Genomic DNA, 18,699 nt, shown 5'->3' on the forward strand with positions numbered 1-18,699 from the left:
TTCCAATTAAAACCATTTTAAACCACTTTCAAAACCCAATTTAAAATCATTTATCCCATCAGACCGGCTTGCTGGAATAATAGGGTCTTCAGAGCATGATGGAAGGAGCGGAGGTCGGGGATCCTTCGTATGTCCGGGGGCAATTCATTCCATAGGGCAGGAGCCCCCACAGAGCCTTCTCTGGCTCTCCCTCTGGGGGTCGCCAGTCGACATTGTTTGGCCGAAGGCACCCTGAGGAGGCCCTCTCTGTGGGAGCGTGTCGGTCAGTGGGAGGAAAACAGTGGCAGAATGCAGTCCTGTAAATAACCAGGTCCTAAGCCATGGAGCGCTTTAAAGGTGGTAACCAACACCTTGAAGCGCACCCGGAAGACCACAGGGAGCCAGTGCAGTTTGCTCAAGAGGGGTGTTACATGGGAGCGACGAGTCGCCCCCATTATCACTCGCGCGGCCTCATTCTTGACCAGTTGGAGCCTCCAGGTGCTCCTCAAGGGGGGCCCCATGTAGAGAGCATTACAATAGTCCAGACGGGAAATGACGAGGGCGTGAGTGACTGTGCGCAAGGCGTCCCGATCCAGAAAGGGATGCAACTGGGAAATCAGGCGAACCTGATAAAAAGCCCCCCTGGCCACGGCCGTCATATGATTGTCCAAAGAAAGCCGTGAGTCCAGGAGGACGCCCAAGTTGTGAGCCCTCTCTGAGGGGGGTAAGATCTCATCCCCAATAGCCAACAATGGTGTTAGCTGGCTATATCAGGATGTTGGAAACCACAGCCACTCAATCTTGGAGGGGTTGAGTCTGAGCCTGTTCCTCCCTCCAGGCAATGGGACATCACATCAAGGGCATCATTGGGGTGGCCTGGGGTTGAAATGTACAGCTGCGTGTCATCGGCATACAGTTGACACTTCACCCCAAAGCCTCGGATGATCTCGCCCAGCGGCTTCACATAAATGTTAAACAGGAGGGGCGAGAGGACTGACCCTTGTGGCACCCCACAAGTGAGGAACTTCGGGGTTGACCTCTGCCCCCCCGTTAACACAGACTGCGTATGGTCAGAGAGGAAGGAGGAGAACCACCGTAACACGGTGCCCCCCACTCCCACTCCCTTTAGCCGACACAGCATGATACCATGATCGATGGTATCAAAAGCCGTTGAGAGGTCTAGGAGGACCAGGACAGAGGAACAAGCCCTGTCCCAGGTCCTCCAGAGATCATCAACCAATGCGATCAATGCCGTTTCCGTGCTGTAACCTGCTCTGAAGCCCGACTGGCACGGATCTAGGTAGACAGCTTCATCCAGGAACCAAGGAAGCTGTCTCGCCACCATACTCTCAACAACCTTCACCGCGAAGTGGAGGTTGGAGACAGGACAATAATTAGCTAATACAGCCGGCTCCAGGGAAGGCTTCTTGAGGAGGGGCCTCACCACTGCGTCTTTCAGGGCGGATGGGAAGACGCCCTCACTCAACAAAGCGTTGATAATCTCCTGAAACCAGCCTTGTGTAACCTCCCGGGAGGCCAGCATCAACCAGGAGGGACACGGGTCCAATAAACATGTGGTAGCATTAAGCCTCCCCAGAATCCTGTCCACGTCCTCAGGAGTCACAGGGTCAAACTCCTCCCAGATAACATTCTCAAGACTCACCTCCATCATCCCGTCCGAGGCTACCCAGTTGGAGTCCAGGCCGCCCCGAATCTGAGCGATTTTATCATGCAGATATTGCACAAAATCCTCAGCTCTACCCTGCAAGGGATCCTCCCTCGCTCCTACCTGCAGTAGAGAGCGGGTCACCCTAAACAGGACGGCTGGGCAGTTCTCTGCAGATGCAATAAGAGTGCATAATTAAATTTTGCCACTTTTATTGCCACTAGGTAGGTCTTGATATAAGACCTCACCAGTGTTCGGTCAGATTCAGTGCAGCTGGCCCTCCAATCGCTTTCTAGGCGTCTTTTCCGGTGCTTCATCTCTCTCAGCTCCTCGGAGAACCAAGGAGCCAGTTGAGAACGGCATCGAGTCAGAGGCCGTAAAGGCACGACGCGGTCCAAGGCTCCGGCAGCCGCACTATCCCAGGCGGCCACCAGTTCCTCAGCCAAGCCGTGAGTCAGAGCCTCTGGGAATGGCCCAAGCTCCGTCAGGAACCTCTCAGGGTCCATCAGGCGCCTGGGATGGAATCACCTGGTCGGTTCCGTCTCCCTGCGGCAAGGGGAAGCGGTTCGAAAGTCTAGCTGAAGGAGCGAATGATCTGTCCATGACAAGGGCTTAATGACTAGGTCCCCTATTGTGAGATCATTCAACCACTGACCAGAGACAAAAATCAAGTCCAGCGTGTGTCCCCCGATGTGGGTGGGGTCATGAATTAACTGGGTCAGGTCCATGGCCGTCATGGAAGCCATGAACTCCCGGGCTGCTTCCGACGTTTCACCGACGGATGGCAGGTTGAAATCCCCCATGACCATAAGCCTGGGGGTGTCCACCGCCACCCCGGCTATTACGTCGAGCACCTCAGGCAGGGCTGCTGCTACGTGGCAGGGAGCCAGGTATGCAATCAGCAAACCCATCTGCACCCCATGACCCCACTTCACAAAGAGGGACTCACAACCGGCTATCTGAGGAACAGTGGCCTCCTTCGGACTAAGACTTCCTTTAATAATCACCGCTGCCCCTCCGCCCTTCCCCTGGGCCCTCGGCTGATGAAATGCGTGGAAGCCCGGTGGGCACATCTCCACAAGGGGAACCCCCCCTCATGGCCCAACTAGGTCTCCGTAATCCCTGCCAGGTCCGCACCCCCCTCCTGCACGAAGTCATGAATGAGGGGGGCTTTATTAACCGCAGACCTGGCATTGCACAACAACAGCTGGAGGGCCAGGCCCTGAGACTCCGCACAACCTGGGATACAAGAAGCGCCTTGGGGGCCGGAGCACGCCACCGCTCGCAAACAGCGAGTGCGTACTCCCCAAACATGATACGGCCCCCTGCGCCTGCCATATCTGCCGCTCCCACCCACTATTTCGATGGAATGGCCCTTTACCTCGTCCCCCGCTCCCTATCTAGCCCCCATCCCTCTTTCCTCCCGCCATGACCCTCAGACCCACTCTGCCGCTCTGAGGTTCTATGGACCCCCCAGGTCCTACCCACCCATTCTTAAAATCCCTTAAAAACTTTGCACAAATCCTAATCAAAAAACCCCTCACTCTCCTTTTTGCTACATGCCACCTCTAGGGGTTCCAAAACCCGTCATCGAGGTAGGCCCTCGATAAAGTCGAGGGCCAGGCTTGCGAGAGGGGGAGTCTCGCAATGCTAACAGGTCGGCTTTCTTGTACACCTTGTACATCCAAGTCCAAGGTGGAAGGGAGGGCCAGTCCAGGGTTCATTAGCTAGCTTAGAAAAAATGAGAATCCCAGCACAAAGAGGAGACTGATTTTCAGCTTCATTGTAAGGATACCTGAGCCCATTATGGAAATACCACTAATGCCAAGGAAAATCCCTTAGCAGGTATTTGAATGTCACTGAAATAAAAACCTTGGTGGAATATTTTATAATTATTTAGGAGAAGTGAAAGCTTGTGTTCATTCTGTGTTTCAGATCTGGTCCCTCGGGGTTATTCTCTTGAGTAAAAAATACAAGCAACTTCCGCATATGCTTACAACTAACTTACTCATTGCTCAGGTCAGTGAAATGGAGAATGATATCCCTAAATATTTATTTTCCCCCCAAGAATGGTTGTTTTGTAGTTTGCAGACAGCATTATTTTTTTCACAGAAGGTACACAATGCAAGCACTCTGCTCAAGCAGGTTTTCACTTTGTTATTGCCTTTGAATTATATGTGTTTTATATTGGGTGCATGATGGAAGAATGTGTGATATCACTTTGGTGTTTTTAAAACAAAAGCTGCTATTGAAACGTTGTGAATAAAACTAAACATTAAGCTATACGTAAGTGTAATATCTGATATTGACTCTCCTGTAATGTAAATTCAGAGTCTAGATCAATGGAAATGAGAGTGTTCATTACAAAGCATAAGTTATAGACTGCAGTTGAAGAATCAAATCAGGAAAAACTTAAACAGACGCAGTGCAAAAGAGCCAATGGGGAATTTCCATTCCAATTGGATTGTGTTCACTGTACTTTGCTTTTTTCATACTACTGCCAATTTTCCTTGACTGAAAATGCAACATTTTCATGTCTAAAAATTTAGGCGTTTTCTTTTTGGAATTTTAGTGCTAATTGAGAAAGAGGTTTTGTTTTAATAGTATGGACTATTAAAAAAATAGAAGTCCATTATACAATACAATTCTAATATGGAAACTATAGACTCCAAAACACAGGTAGCATTGTGAAAAAAAAATTTTCTTGAAAAGCAGAGGGCTTTCAAATGATTGATAATGATAAGTTTTGACAACGGTCTGCCTGCACTAGATGATGCCGTGCTGTTTGAAAAATTTGTCATGCTCTGTCTTGGAGGCATCTTCCCTTACCTTGGTGCAGGAGGACATGCCTCTTCTAAAATCTTGTAGAGTTAGTCGTTTTACTGTATGAGAGATTTTAATCAAAATTTCTTCAGTTACATCTCATTCATAAAATATACACTAAACACAATTGCTTTGATTTCTTTTAGTGTGTGGCCTGTGTTGGAATGGTAATGTGGAATTTCACCATTGAGAAGAAAAGCATTTTTGTGCAGATTCTTGTGTTCATTGTCCTGTACTGTTCCCTTTATAGTGCTTTTCTGTGGACAGGTAAGTAGAAATTTCTGGCCTATAAAGCAATATATGTTTTCTTTGATGGCTTAATGCTAAAGGGACAATGCTTGGAGATTACCCTATGTTCTTGAAGCATAAACTTTAACACCAGTTTACATCCATTTAATTCTCTTTACCTATTGAACAGTTACCACTGAATCAGCTTCAACCTTTCTATCCATTTCTACAAACTCCTATAAAAGTCGTAAATAGAATTATTGTAGTATTTCTCAACTGGCAACTTTAAAAGGAGTAGGCTTCAACTTGCAGCATTCCCCAGCCATCACATCTAGAAGTCCATTCATCTTAAACTTGTCAAGGTTGAGAATCACTGAATTATTGGATTGTATGAGACTTTTTTTAATCCTTCAAGGTAGATCACATTAGGAAACCAGTCATGCAGGCTAATGCTACTTTAATGATAAAATTATAGTAATAGAATCTTGGAAGTCTGAATACCCTTCTGCTCCCTCTCTTTATTTTTGTAAAACCTAGTGACAGTCTTGTCTGAGAGGCTTTCTCCAAGTGTAGTTCTGACCTGCATTCAGGTTTCTTTTATCTGACTCTTGTCTTGGTAACTCTTCCTGTTCATTCCTTTACGGAGGTGCAGGAGGGAAAAAAGACCAAGAAGGTTGCCACTGTATGATTAGAAGTCCATTGGATGTAGTATAAATGTTTGCTTGAAGGATTATGCTTGGATAACTATAACCCACAATCCTACTTGATCAGGGATGTCCCACTTTGCATTGAGGGAATGGGACTTAAGTGAGGATCAGGGGAAGGGAGGTGTCATGGAGAAGAAATGAAGCATTTAACCATCATAATAGAAGGAATCACCATGGGAATGACTTCCAGTTGATAAAAGGACTGGAAGTGAATATGACCAGAGTTCAAGATTTCCCATGGGCCCATTTCCTTCAGTACAGCCTGTCTTTTGTAATGTTCACAACCAGCTGGCTGGTGATGGGATATGCATTTAAAAAGCAGTTTTATGTTATATATTACTTAGAACTCAGTGCTGCAATCCCAAACCTCATGTCAGCTCTAATAAGGAAGTTGTGGTCAGTATTTTCCCAATGTCTGAAAACAGTTATAACTTATTCGCCATAGTTTATATTTTGCAAAACTGGATAAATATACAATTGATTAGAAAACTTGCAAGAGCCATGTATGTGATTACAGAAATTAAGTTACATTATATATTACATTAATCCTAGAAATTATTTTCCTTTTATGAGCCTTGGTGGTGGAAAATTATGAGCCTTAGTGGTGCAGTGGTTAGAGTGCAGTACTACTTCTGCTGACTGCTGGCTGCCTGAAATTTGGCAGTTTGAATCTCACCAGGCTCAAGGTTTACTCAGCCTTCCATCCTTCCAAGGTGGGTAAAATGAGGACCCAGATTGTTGGGGGCAATAGGCTGGCTCTGTAAACCGCTTAGAGAGGGCTGCAAAGCACTGTAAAGCGCTATACAAGTGCTATTGCTATTTAAAATAGAATGCTCTCAATTTTTCTTCTCCTAGACAACAAGAATCATTAGCATTCCTATAGCATCTGCACCCATACATACTGACTGACTCTTGTCATGATATACCATGTTTTCCCAAAAATAAGACCCTGTCTTATATTTTTTTGAACCCTAAAATAAGTGCTTGGCCTTATTGCCATGCACTCAAAAGCCCGATTGGGTTATTATCAGGGGATGTCTTATTTTGAGGGGAAACAGGGTACTGACATACCAACAAGTAATTGTGACATCCCTATAATGAAATATTGCTTTTGATTTGCAGGATGGACAGGTTCTTATGTCCCACAAGCTAATTTTATTGCTATAAGAACAACAGGCTTGTTATGTGGCTGCCTTTTGTACAGGACAGAAAAGGGGAGGGAGAGATATCCTCTTTTTGTGGGGGGAAATATTGTTTCCTGAAAAGAACAAGACTGAGATGTTCTCCTTGTTTTCAATAGGCCTTTTAGCTCTTTCTCTTCTCCTTTTGAAAAGAAGGGAAAACCTAAAGATTCCTGTTGGAATTATTACTATAGCTGGCTGGGGGTAAGTTTGCAAGAGTTCATTGCTAAGAAAATTTATAGGATATCACAAATTAATTATATGTATGATTTATATTGTATTTTACATTTTGCAGCATTCCAGTAATCATTGTTGGAATTCTTCTAATAGCTGGAAAACACACTGGTGAAATTGACTCAGCATTTTTTTATGGTAAACATCAGGTAGGGAGAGTCTTCTATTACCATTTGTTGATCAGTGCTTCATGAGTTTTCAAAAGCTCATTATTTGATAAAGAGAAGCAGCTTTTGAAAGTGAAGAGGCGTTAAATTAATTGACTATATAGCTTCTCCCCAAAATTTGAAGAACCCTAAGAGTCCAGCTTCTCTAGACTATGGCAAAAGAAAGCAAAGGTAGGAGGTGTATCTTTGTCATAAGTGCTTTGGGTTCAATCCCAAAACAACTGGCGCACCACTTGAAACACCAGCGGCATTGACAAATTTCCCATCAGTCAATTACAAAAGGCATCTTTACTCAGAACATCTTGCAACGATACCCCTAACACCATTAAACATCAACATCTGCCTATCCCAGGTCCTTCGGAAGGACTTGATAGATAGATAAAAATGCCAAATCCAGTCTGAACATCTGGTGGACTGTGCAATGAATCATAATAATAATAATTTAACTTTTGCCTAACTTCCTCCTTTCGATTCCTCTTTTGGCCAGGTGATTACTACTGCAGTAATCGTAACAATCAGCATATTGTTCTCGGGTGTGTCACTCATGTGTATGAACCGATCTGGAACAGCAGGGACTAATTATGAGGTTCTAAACCAGCAATTTCAACATCAAGTAGAAGAACCCGAAAGGGAAGCGAATCAACATTATAAACCTTCCCCCAGTGTCTCTCATTCTGAAACTGATTCTCCCTTGGAAAGAGGTATAATGAACAACTGCAACTTAGTTTTAGGAGCAGGGAAACCTGACTTGGTGATGGCTCTTACCACTGTAGAATAGAAGAAAGACTTAGGTCTCCAATTCTCTGCCCTTGGTTTCGTAATGGAGATGCAGGCACCTTGCCTTGCTTACCTGTGAGATGAGGTAGAGTCCCTCAGATTAAAGTGAGGAATAGAGATGCAACTAGGAATGAACGTCTCAAGATTGAGATTGCGATCGAAGAAGCATAGGGCAGAATTAGGGTTAAGATGGCCCTCCAGTTTAAGGCTATGATTAGGGCTATGGAAGGCCTGACCCAAAAGAGGAAAGGGTTTCAAAGCACTTGTAGCATCTGTTTGCAACTGTTTAAACCAAACGTAGCAAGCTGTGATAGCCATCTGTGCAACCTCAGAGCTGCTTGAAGAAATTGCAACAGCCTGAGCACTCCTACGTGCTTTGAAACACCTTTTTCCCATTGAAACCATAGTGATCTACATCTCCAGCCAGCAGTGAAGAGATATTAATCATTGTATTTTAACCACATCTGCTGCATAATGGGTTTCACAGTTTTGCATGTGGGGGAGTTTGGGAGTTCAATAGCATTTCTAGCAATCCTCAGTATGGAGAAAAAGCCAGCCAGGGAGGACAAAAAGAATGAGGTATGTTTACCTATGGATATTTTTTGAACTTATTAAGAAAATGTATATGTATATTTCCTAACCATTGCCCAAGTCAATTGCACATTCAACTGTGGTTATTTTCTTTTTAAAAAGCCTAAGAAATATATATTTTTCCTTGTAGAGTTCTACACATGTCATAAACAAAACGGAGAATTATGCTGCTCTGAAGAAGACTCCGCATCTACTACTGGACTCAGTGAGAACTGTTCTTTCTCAGTTGAGACAGGTAAAGTATCTTGTTTGGAATAAAATTCAAAAGTTTACCAATTATGCGACACTGTATCTTAACTTAACCAAGAGAGTTCTTAGTGCAGTTTGCATACTTTGCTGCAAGTTGCATGTTTTCACTTTTTATCCTTTGTATAACTGAGCTTGCTTTATAAATGAATCTATGATTAATATATAGATAATCCTCAACTTATTATTGTAACAGAGTCTACTCATTATGGTCATAAGTCATGATAGTTGAAAAGCACATCCCCCGCATGACTGAACCAACTTTATTACCTTTTTTGGGGGGGCGGTCTTAAGCAAATCCACGGTCATTAAGCAAATGCTATGGGGCAGTTTTGCCAAAAACTGGAAGTAAATGCCAGTTTTCAGCAAAAACATGGAAAATCATGTTCACGTGATCACAGGACACTGCAAAGGACCATAAACAAAGGATGTTTCCAAGTGCCCAAAATGAAGTTAGATGATCAAACAGAGTGGACGGCTATCAGAATTCTGGAATCAGATTGTAAGAACTTTTTGGATGCCCCGTTGTAACTTTGAATTGTCACTAAGCAGGCAGTTGTATGTCAAGGACTACCTATGTAAACAAAGTAAGGGAAAATCTTTCCAATTGTTTTTAGCTCTTTTCCATATTTTAAAGGCTTTCTATATTTTAAAGCTTCCATTGGGCATTTCTTTCACCTCTTAATCTTTAGTCTTTCTCCATATATCTAATTGCCGCTTTCTTAATTCTTGGATATTATTTTTGAAATTCTTTTACTTGGGTTTATTCTCTTTTATTCTCCAGAATAAAAGTTGGAAGTTATCTCACCCAATTTCAATACTCTGTCCACAAACTGCTCCAGCACAAATCTTAATGTCCCAGTTGTCATAGTTTGTGACTTGCCAAAAATGGCTGTCATCCCTGCTGCTCTTCAGGAGCGCTTTCTTCGGACCTAACGAGGAAATTGTGAATTCCTTGTGGTCGATGAAGCACCTCTCCTTTCTTCACCACTCCTCAAAGGCGGCTTTGACCCCATAGGGTCTCCCGGTCAGCAGATACCGGCTATTTTTTACGGAGCTCGGCGGAGCACCGCTATTTTCAGCTGTTCTCGCCATGACGCAGTCTCTCAGAAAAGAGTTGTTTATCCCTCCCTTTTGAGTAGCAGAGGCAGAAAGAAGATCTTGTACTTCATCCTGGCTTTGGAAGCTTAGATTTATTTATTTTTCTTTTTTCTTGGATACTTCACCAAGTTCAAAAATACCGTAGAAAGATAAAAACTAACAAAAACTATTAATCAAGAAAAAGAACAGAAGTTTGGTTCAGATCTGAGGTATTTCTGTTAGGATTGTTGGATAAAAATTTGGAAAATCCACATGGTGATCTCTTTTTATATATGATAACAGCAATGAGACTCCTGTATGCTAAATAGTGGAAAAAATCATTCATATTTATAATGGAAGAATGGTCGATAAAGTTGATAGAATTGGCTGAGATGGTGAAAATGATTAAAGAAAAGACATTGTGTCACTTTAATGCCAATTGGAAACCCCCGGTGGTGTATTAATCATTAAGCAGACTAAGCATGTGCTTAGGGCACCAGGCTCAAAGGGGGCATCACAAAGTTGAGAAAGAAAAAATAAAAACCAATGAAGATTTGTAAAAAAAAAAATTGATAAGGGGGCACCAAGATTTGTCAGTGCTTAGGGCACCAGTGAGCCTTAATCCGCCACTGGAAGCCCCTATAGAACTTTTGGCATGAAACATTAAAAAAATGAAATAATGATGTATAGATTTGCTGATTAGTAATATTAATATATTGTTTTAAAAATAAATGTTATGCTATAGCAATAGTACTTACATACCACTGTACAGTGCTTTATAGCCCTCTCTAAGCGGTTTACAGAGTCAGCATATTGCCCCCAACAATCTGGGTCCTCATTTTACTGACCTCAGAAGGATGAATCAACCTTGAGCTAGTCAGAATCGAACTGCTGAACTCCTGGCAGCCAGCAGTCAGCAGAAGTAGCCTGTAGTACTGTATTCTAACCACTGCACCACCATGGCTCTATAACCATAGAGCAAGAGTTTAATGTAATTTTCATTTATACAGGCTTAGATTTAAATTTGAGAGTAACTAGAACCACAAGGAATCATCCAGGAAAATTTTGTCCTCCCTGAACTGTGCCTTGTTTCTTCTTTTTTTCATAGAGATACTCAAGCTTAAGAAGCTTTAAGTGGGCCCTTGGACTTGTCCAGAGAGAGAAATCCATCCAATTTGCAGCTCTTTAAAAGCTTTATTGGTTCTATAGATGGGCAATACAGTTAAGGAAGAAAAAAGAAAGCTGTCACTTATTTTGACACTTAAGGAAGCAAGTTCTGTAATGTAATAATTGGCTACAGATAGATGGGATTGATAAGTATTGTAATTTGGAAAAGAAGATTAAGATTAGGAAGCCATTCTGCACTGTAGCAGCAAGCTTTGGAGCTTCTGAAACTGAAGAGCAGGAGTTGCTTTGGCAGCACAAGGTGCAGTATTTATTAGCTTTTTGCTGCCATCTAGTGATAAATGTCACTAACTTAAAATAGTCTGTAACATCATGAATTCTGATTCCTACTATATTTTATCCTGCAATTTGGTAGACGCAAGAAGTAAAAAAAAAATGCTACTCTGTTAACGTTGACCCAGCTAAGTTGAAAATGGTGGTATTGCTAATAATCTAAGCAGGCTGTTCGTGTGCAGAAATGGTCTCTATCCTGTTATAACATGTTTAAGTGTAGATTAAAAATCTGGATAGTCACTACTATAATTTTTTTGCAGTTTGATACTTTTCCAGGGGTGATTCTGCTGAGATTTGGATTGGGTAGCAAGCAAACAGAAGCATCTCTGTCTGTCTGTCTTTGATATACTAAAAGTATACAAAACAACAAAAAAGTTAGAAAGCAAGGTAAAGAGGGGGGGGGGAAAGGAAATGAAAAAAGTCAGACAATTATGCCTTTCACCTTTTTTATCAAGTAAATATCTTAATCTTTTCCCGATCCTATTCATCCATTTTTAATCCCCGAATCCCAAAATCATCAACTCAATCTTGTTTTAACAAAATGTCCATGCAGTATTAACATTTGCAGTCTTTTTTTTTAAAAAGTATTTTTTTCTCTCACTACAAGCCGAACTTTTGTCTGAATCAACATTCAATTTCCTCTTTTTGAAATGATCAACTCAAACTGAGCAATTGAATATCAGTGATAAAGTCTGGGATTGACCTAGAGTAGAGTATTGGAAGACTGCAAATGGACAGCAGGTTGCCCATCCCTATCACCAACTCTTGTCTGAATCAACATTCAATTTCCTTTTTTTGAAATCACAAGTTATGGTTTCCAGATGAAGCATGCCAATTCTAAACCAAGCATTTGATCGTGTTTTCATTTTCTTGTTTTTTTTATGACTTTTGTTCAGAGAACAACAGGATTCAGTGTTGTGGTTATGCCTTATGTGTTGATACTTAAATGTTTTTCAGCAAACCAGTGTTTGAGTCCATGCAGTTCTCAGAGGTGCGTCCTGGCTCAGGAAGAACAGCTTCTGCAAACTGGAGACCAACAATTGGCCAGACATGTTCTGTTGTGCCTGCTTCTCATTGTGGGCCTTTTTGCTGTAAGAATTTCTTTGGTGGGAGGCAGAAATGTATGATTCTTTATATGTAGTCATTTTACCCTATTCTCCGTTACAAAGTGTGTTTCTCATATCAGCTACTAGCGTAATGTTATTTTTAAAGAAGTTAAATCCAGGCTCATTATATGATTGCTCTTCTCACAAAGAGTGACTCTGGTACAAACAAATTGTAAATGTATAAAGAAATCATTACCTAAAAGTGTTATATAATAATAATTATGAAGTATTAAAACTGTAAAAACAGGACTAAAACAGGGGAAGAAAATAATAGATGGAGGGATATTAATATCCCTCACAACCTTACCCATCCCCTGAAGTCACCAAGCCTGACAGAACCAGGTCTTGAGGGATCTCCCAAAGATCAGAAGTGGTGAAGCTGACCTTATCTTGGGGGTTGGGGGGGGGGGGGAAGAGATATTCCACAATGCAGGTGCCATAGTCTCGAACCCGCCAAATGTAGCTCCCTACATAACAAAACTCATAGCATACCCATTCTATTGGATCTGGTGGGACAGGCAGATGAAATTCAGAAGATTCTTCAAATAATCAATCCCATGCCAGGTAGGCCTTTAAAGTTCAACACCAACACCTTGAATTGAAGCCACACAGCAGAGGTGTAACATGAATGCTATCGAGAACAGGCATAACGGCTCTTGCTGCTGCATTTTGTACTAGCTGAAGTTTCTGGATTCTCTTTAAGGGCAGCCCCATGTAGAGAACAGTCCAATAGGGAGGGGACCAGGGCATGAGTGTTCATGAATAGGGCCCCTCAATCCAGAAACAGAACATTTGTTAGAGCTGCCCTCTTTTTTAAGAGCCTATTGCCATCTATCTTCACACAATAGCCTGATGCTACAGACAAAGCTATGGAGGTAATTTAATATACCAATGCCCACAGAAGATCCCAGGTTTATATCTTGCATTTCTAGGAAGAGGTGAGAAGGGCCTATTTCAAAAAAGTTTTTATGTGGACAAGAGATGATAAATAGGTCTCCAAATATTGAGTTCCAGTTCTGATGGTTGCAGCCAACCTGCCAGTGGTGAGAGATGCTACAGTTGTGTTGGCAAAGCCATTTCACATTCTCTCCCTAAACAAAGAGTGGGTAATTCTCAAAGTGTGTGTCATTTTAGCAGATTGTTTACTTGCAGCAAGTGCCCAACTGCAGCGGTGTGCTTTTCTGCTTCTTTTTCTTAGAAAGAAAGAAAATGTATAAGAACTATGTTTTAAAACAATCACAGAAAATCCCAGAAATGGAAGAGAGGAAGAAAGACCAAGAGTTCCACTGTCACCTACTGATGTTATCACTGAATTATTGTCTTGGTCTTGTTACCCCTTTCCAGAAAGGTTGTTCAGACCTGCAGTAAACTCTTGGTTTTAGTAATAGTAGTCTAAAGGGGCAACTCACTAAACTTTAACAGTTATGCAGGGAAAAAATCTGTCTCTATAATCCAAAGGAAATGCCAGTGTGAAAGTTGTAGCAATGAGATACTCATGTTAGCACTTGTTCATTTTGTTTTTCCTTCACAGAACCTATCAAGTTGCTTGTGGTGGTTATTTAACCAAGAGCCTGGGAGACTCTATGTGGAACTGCAGTTCTTCTGTGCTGTATTTAATTTTGGTCAGGTAAATATTTATCCGCTGTCTCAAACTAATCATGTGAACTTATCCATACGTATTTAATAGCATGTCTCATTGAACCTATATGTAAATGTGTACATGAAGACTGGCTTATGTTTGTAAGGAAGAGAGAGAAAGTGCCGGATTTATTTTTGGCCCGTTTTCTTAGCTTAAATTTGATAAAATTAAAACTGCTCATTGTGCACTGACAAATTTTTCCACCTGTTTAAAGGGGGAAATAATCCATGTAAGTAGTTAGGGATGTTTCATTAATAGAGGCCATCCAGAGAAAATGTTTTCCAAGAGAATGCAGATTTAACTGATGCAGATGGTAAAAATGTAGGATTTCAGCTGGTGTCCTCCCTAATATGTTTAGTGACATTCCCATTAAAATGCCTGAGTGAAATTTAACCAGGAGCTGAAATAATAGTCTTGTGCTAATTAAATTGCTTTCAGTGTTCCCAGGTAAACCAGACAGGAAACATAACTAGATGAGTTAGTTCTACATTATTGTAAGGCTACATTAACAGAATCTTTCAAATCTAAAAGGACAGATCTCCTGCCACCACTTTTAAGCACCCAATCAGTTAGGACAAGACCTCCCTAAGTTTTATCTTCTGACTATTAAGCCACTGGGGCTCCTCCCTTTCATCTTATTGTTTCGCTGGCCCCTTTCTTTCCCTTATCCCGCAAAGTCATTCTCACATACTGTTAAAATTGCACTGAAAAGATAATTCAATAAGAAAAAACTCCAACCACAAAGGCAAATCTGCTTTCTGACAATATGGCAGCATGGGAAGAGCCCATAGGCTTGTTCCTTAAATAATCTTACCTTTAGTCTTTCCTATGGAAGTAAAATGCTTTTTGAGAGCTTCAGCTTTATTTTAATTGCATTACCTTCTTTTCTTGAGATGTTATTTTTATTTCTTTAATGTTAACATGCTTGCCAAATTGCTTATCATTTTGCTTTTCAAAATACGCTGTTCATTACAGTTGGTTCATAGATCTTAGTTTTCTTAAATTCTCCTGTATTCCAGCAATACAGGTCTTCCTCCCTTAACAACTGCCCTGTTTAGCATCCATCCAAAGTTGCTGAAAAAAGCCCTTTATGACCAAATCTCACACTTAAAAGTGTTACAGTGTCCCACAGTCACACGATCATCATTATTGCACTTTCAAGCGAGCTTCCAAAAACTAGAGTCAGTTGAAAAAGCCAGCATTCAAATCACAAGTCATGGTCATGCAATGTCTCACTTAAGAACTATGGGTGATTTGCTTAATGAAATGAGGTTGTAAGTCCATCATGGTTGCATGATGACTTTCTTAATGATTGTATCACTTAACAATGGAGTTGCCAGTCCCAATTGCAGTTGTTTTAAGCAAGGACTTGGGGGTGGTTTGTAACTCATGTATGTCTCATTATAAGAGGAAGCATGGAAAATTAAGAAACTATAATAATCCTAGTCAAGATAAACATACAGTTAGGAAATTGTGATATAAGGGTAGAGATATTGAAAGGAAAGAATATGACTGACTTTAAAAATCACAGTGTTGGTATCAGTGCCTAAATATTTTTCCGTTTCTTGAGCTTGGTCCATGCTGTACTCTGAATTTTATTTAAATAAATTTAAGCATTTTATTCTGTCTTTTTGTTAGAATTAAAAACTTCATTTCAGGAATTTGTGTACAATTGTTCATCCAGAATCTTTATTACAGTATTTATTTTTTTCTTTTTCAGGGATTCATTTCTTTTGGAATGTTTGGTTTAGACAAACATCTAATTATTCTTCCATTCAAAAGGAGGTAATTTTAGCAGTTTATACATCCATTTAATTTCAGCTGCATTGAGAGCTTTTAATTCTGATGCTGTTCCTTTTTACAAAACAGTAATCTGGTTTATTTTAAAATGCTGCTCCTTTTAATACATGCATAAGCAATACTTTTCTCGATTGAACATCAATTTATATTAACACATTCTGGATTGGAGAACCATTAAATAATGTTGCTTTAATTGAATTCCATGGTATTGATGTGACATATAGGCTTGTGTATGAGCTATTATCCATAAAATACTTTTTAAAGGTGGTATAAAATGTCTATGTTTACATGATTATATAGCCTTGGAATGTAATTATTTTTTCAATGAATGAAATAGTTCTTTCATTCATAGAATGTGATTTGATTCTCTCCTCATACAGTTTTTTTCTCCTCGCTTCCTTTGCACCCCCTGCTTCTGAGGGTTAGGGAACCTTGGCAACATGTTGAATATTAGACAGAAGTAAGAAATGGAAGTTTGAGTTGACAGAGGTTCTCAAATAGAGAAGTAATTTAGGATCCATATGTGTGCGAATTAGATCAAAGTGCATAACAGCATAGGAAAGAAAGTTGGCTCACATCATTACATCTTGAATTTACACAATAACAATAAAATCTCACAGGCAAAAACGCCGGTATTTAAAATCAAGTCCTTGTATTATGCTTTTTCCAGACGGTATTTCAAATGGACTTTTTTCTCATGTAGGCTTGAATTCCTTTGGGGTGCTAGAACCGTGGAACAGAGGCAATCATCTGTCCCAGAGGAGATTCGGATGACATGCCAACAATTTGTTAGTTACCACAGAGATGTGTGTGTGAGAAGCATTGTCCAGGATAGAAGGTGGAGTTGTTTATAAGTGTTAAAATTGATTTAAATTATTCTAATATTCTAGATGGGGGTGTGCTCTGCATCTGTTGATACCCTTCTTTTTACTTGGAGTATATGCTACACAGGTTTCCAAATACCACTAAGCAGACACTTGGTTAATTGTTCATTTGTAAATAATTATTTCTGAATTGATATTCAGTTCAAATCTCACCAGGCTCAATGTTGACTCAGCCTTCCATCCTTCCGAGGTGGGTAAAATGAGGACCCAGATTGTTGGGGGCAATAGGCTGACTCTGTAAACCACTTTGGGAGAGCTGTAAAGCACTGTGAAGCAGCATATAAGTCTAAATGATATTGCTATTAACTTTTGATGCAGGGGTGTCAAACTGACAGCCTGTGGGCTCAATGCGTCATGTGCAGGCCACGCCCACCCCAGTTTCGCAAAGGCAAAAACCATTGCGATACGTCACGTGACGCGATTGAGTTTGATACACGTGCTTTGGTGTTTAACTATTTTTCTTAATTTATATATCAAGCAATATGTTATCGGAAAGAGTACATAGTTTTAAATAATAGAAATCAAACGCAGCATAAACATTTTGAACCATGAAGTTTAAATGGCAGCAATTGATGCTGTTACAGGTAGTCCTCGACTTATGGCCAGTCACTTAACGACCATTCAAGGTTATGACCTACCTGGAAAAAGAGAGTTATGACCCAATTACTCTCGTTGCCCCAGTCATGTGACCACACTTCAGGAGGTTGGTAACACAGCAGTGTTGTTTGCAGCATCCCACGGTCACGTAACTGTTTTACAAAGTTTTTACAAAAAACCAGAAATTACTTTCACTTTTCAGCAAAACGGCGCCATAGCAAACAATAAGTTTGCTTAATACTACCACATTCATTTTACAACCGGCATGTTTCCTTAGGAAACGGCCACAAAAAAGGTAAAATTTGGCAGTCACATGACCAACCCGATGTACGACCATAATAGACTCCATTACGATCGTATGTTGAGGACTACCTGTAATGAACAAAAAAAGATACCTTTTCTATTATTACATGGCTTCTTTCATGAATTGTGTGAAGCCATTGATAAAACTTAAGTGTAACTTATTAACGATGTGCTTTCCCATTTTTAGTGATTATTTCGGAGATTTGGTGGCCTTGTTAATCTTAAAATCTTCCCTACTGAAGTCCTAAACTGTGATTCAGCGGCTGTTTCAACATATTCACATGCCATGTCTCAAATTTAGGATTACATATCTCCCCAAATTTCCATTTTTGGATATAAAATTCTGTGGAAGTGGGAAATAAATAATTCTTAAATATTTGTTCTGCATTTTACAACAATTTTTAAATTGTCTTTCTTATATTTCTTGAAAAACCAAGGAATATAAAATATTGAAATTCTTTTTTAATATTAAAATATTAATATTACATAAAGAAAAATAGATTGATGCTGTTGCTTTGTTTTAATCACTATCCCTGTTTGTTCTACACAGATTGTAATAAGTGATATACCCCTTCTTCTTCTCCTTTTCATCTATATATCTCTCTTTTCTTCTCAGATGAATGCCTGGCATTAGAACTCTAATGTATGTTGTTGGCCCAGCACTGATTTTGTTATATGTTCCCATGTTCTATTAATTAAAATTAACATTAGCTTATTAATTAAAAGGCTATCTCACATAGTCTGTATGTTGTCTTGACCTAACTTTAGATCACGAAATAGTTGCTTTCTGTTCAATAACATTTAATTAGATCTAAATCCAAAAGTTCTAAAAAACCACTTAGAGGAGTGCTTCATGCATTTTTCTTCTATTGACTGAAACATTGAAGTACTGCATCCATTTCAAGGCTTGTTGTGACCACTCCAAGGGCTTCCTGACATTAAGTATGTATGTGGATTCATAGATAACACTTCTCTTGGAAGAAAGTGTGTTTTTATACTTTAAAAATAGTTTTACATATGGAAAGTTGGGCCTATGACTGTTGGTGCATAGTTAATACAGACATGTTAAGTCATAGAAAGACCTTACACAAGGCATGCCTTGCTTTCATTGTTGACTTCAACCCTTACCCCAGTCATGCATAGTAAAGCATTATGCTGCCTGAGATACTCAACATTGGCTTAGAGGTGGTTGCACAAGGTTGCATGCATTTTTCAGCTTTGAATTGAGAAAAA

General features: G+C 40.4%; 1 protein-coding gene across 4 annotated transcripts in view; it reads left to right on the plus strand.

The window, feature by feature from the left end:
• The window catches only part of GPR155 (G protein-coupled receptor 155), a 38,272-nt gene that overhangs the window by 16,805 nt on the left and 2,768 nt on the right, over positions 1-18,699 (plus strand). For 2 of the 4 annotated variants that reach the window (XM_070934755.1, XM_070934681.1), the window contains exons 6-16: positions 3,581-3,664; positions 4,615-4,735; positions 6,704-6,788; positions 6,880-6,967; positions 7,473-7,686; positions 8,484-8,588; positions 12,095-12,228; positions 13,775-13,870; positions 15,603-15,667; positions 16,386-16,520; positions 18,083-18,109. In XM_070934755.1, coding sequence (XP_070790856.1) covers positions 3,581-3,664; positions 4,615-4,735; positions 6,704-6,788; positions 6,880-6,967; positions 7,473-7,686; positions 8,484-8,588; positions 12,095-12,228; positions 13,775-13,870; positions 15,603-15,667; positions 16,386-16,520; positions 18,083-18,086 — 1,131 coding nt within the window. In that variant the 3' untranslated portion in view covers positions 18,087-18,109. The remainder of the gene's footprint in view (positions 1-3,580; positions 3,665-4,614; positions 4,736-6,703; positions 6,789-6,879; positions 6,968-7,472; positions 7,687-8,483; positions 8,589-12,094; positions 12,229-13,774; positions 13,871-15,602; positions 15,668-16,385; positions 16,521-18,082; positions 18,110-18,699) is intronic. The other 2 variants (XM_070934830.1, XM_070934605.1) reach the window with 1 other exon arrangement.

The sequence above is a fragment of the Pituophis catenifer genome, unplaced genomic scaffold, assembly GCF_029215685.1.
Source record: "Pituophis catenifer annectens isolate HBS135680 unplaced genomic scaffold, rPitCat1.0.hap2 SCAF_1, whole genome shotgun sequence".
Lineage (NCBI taxonomy): Eukaryota > Metazoa > Chordata > Lepidosauria > Squamata > Colubridae > Pituophis > Pituophis catenifer.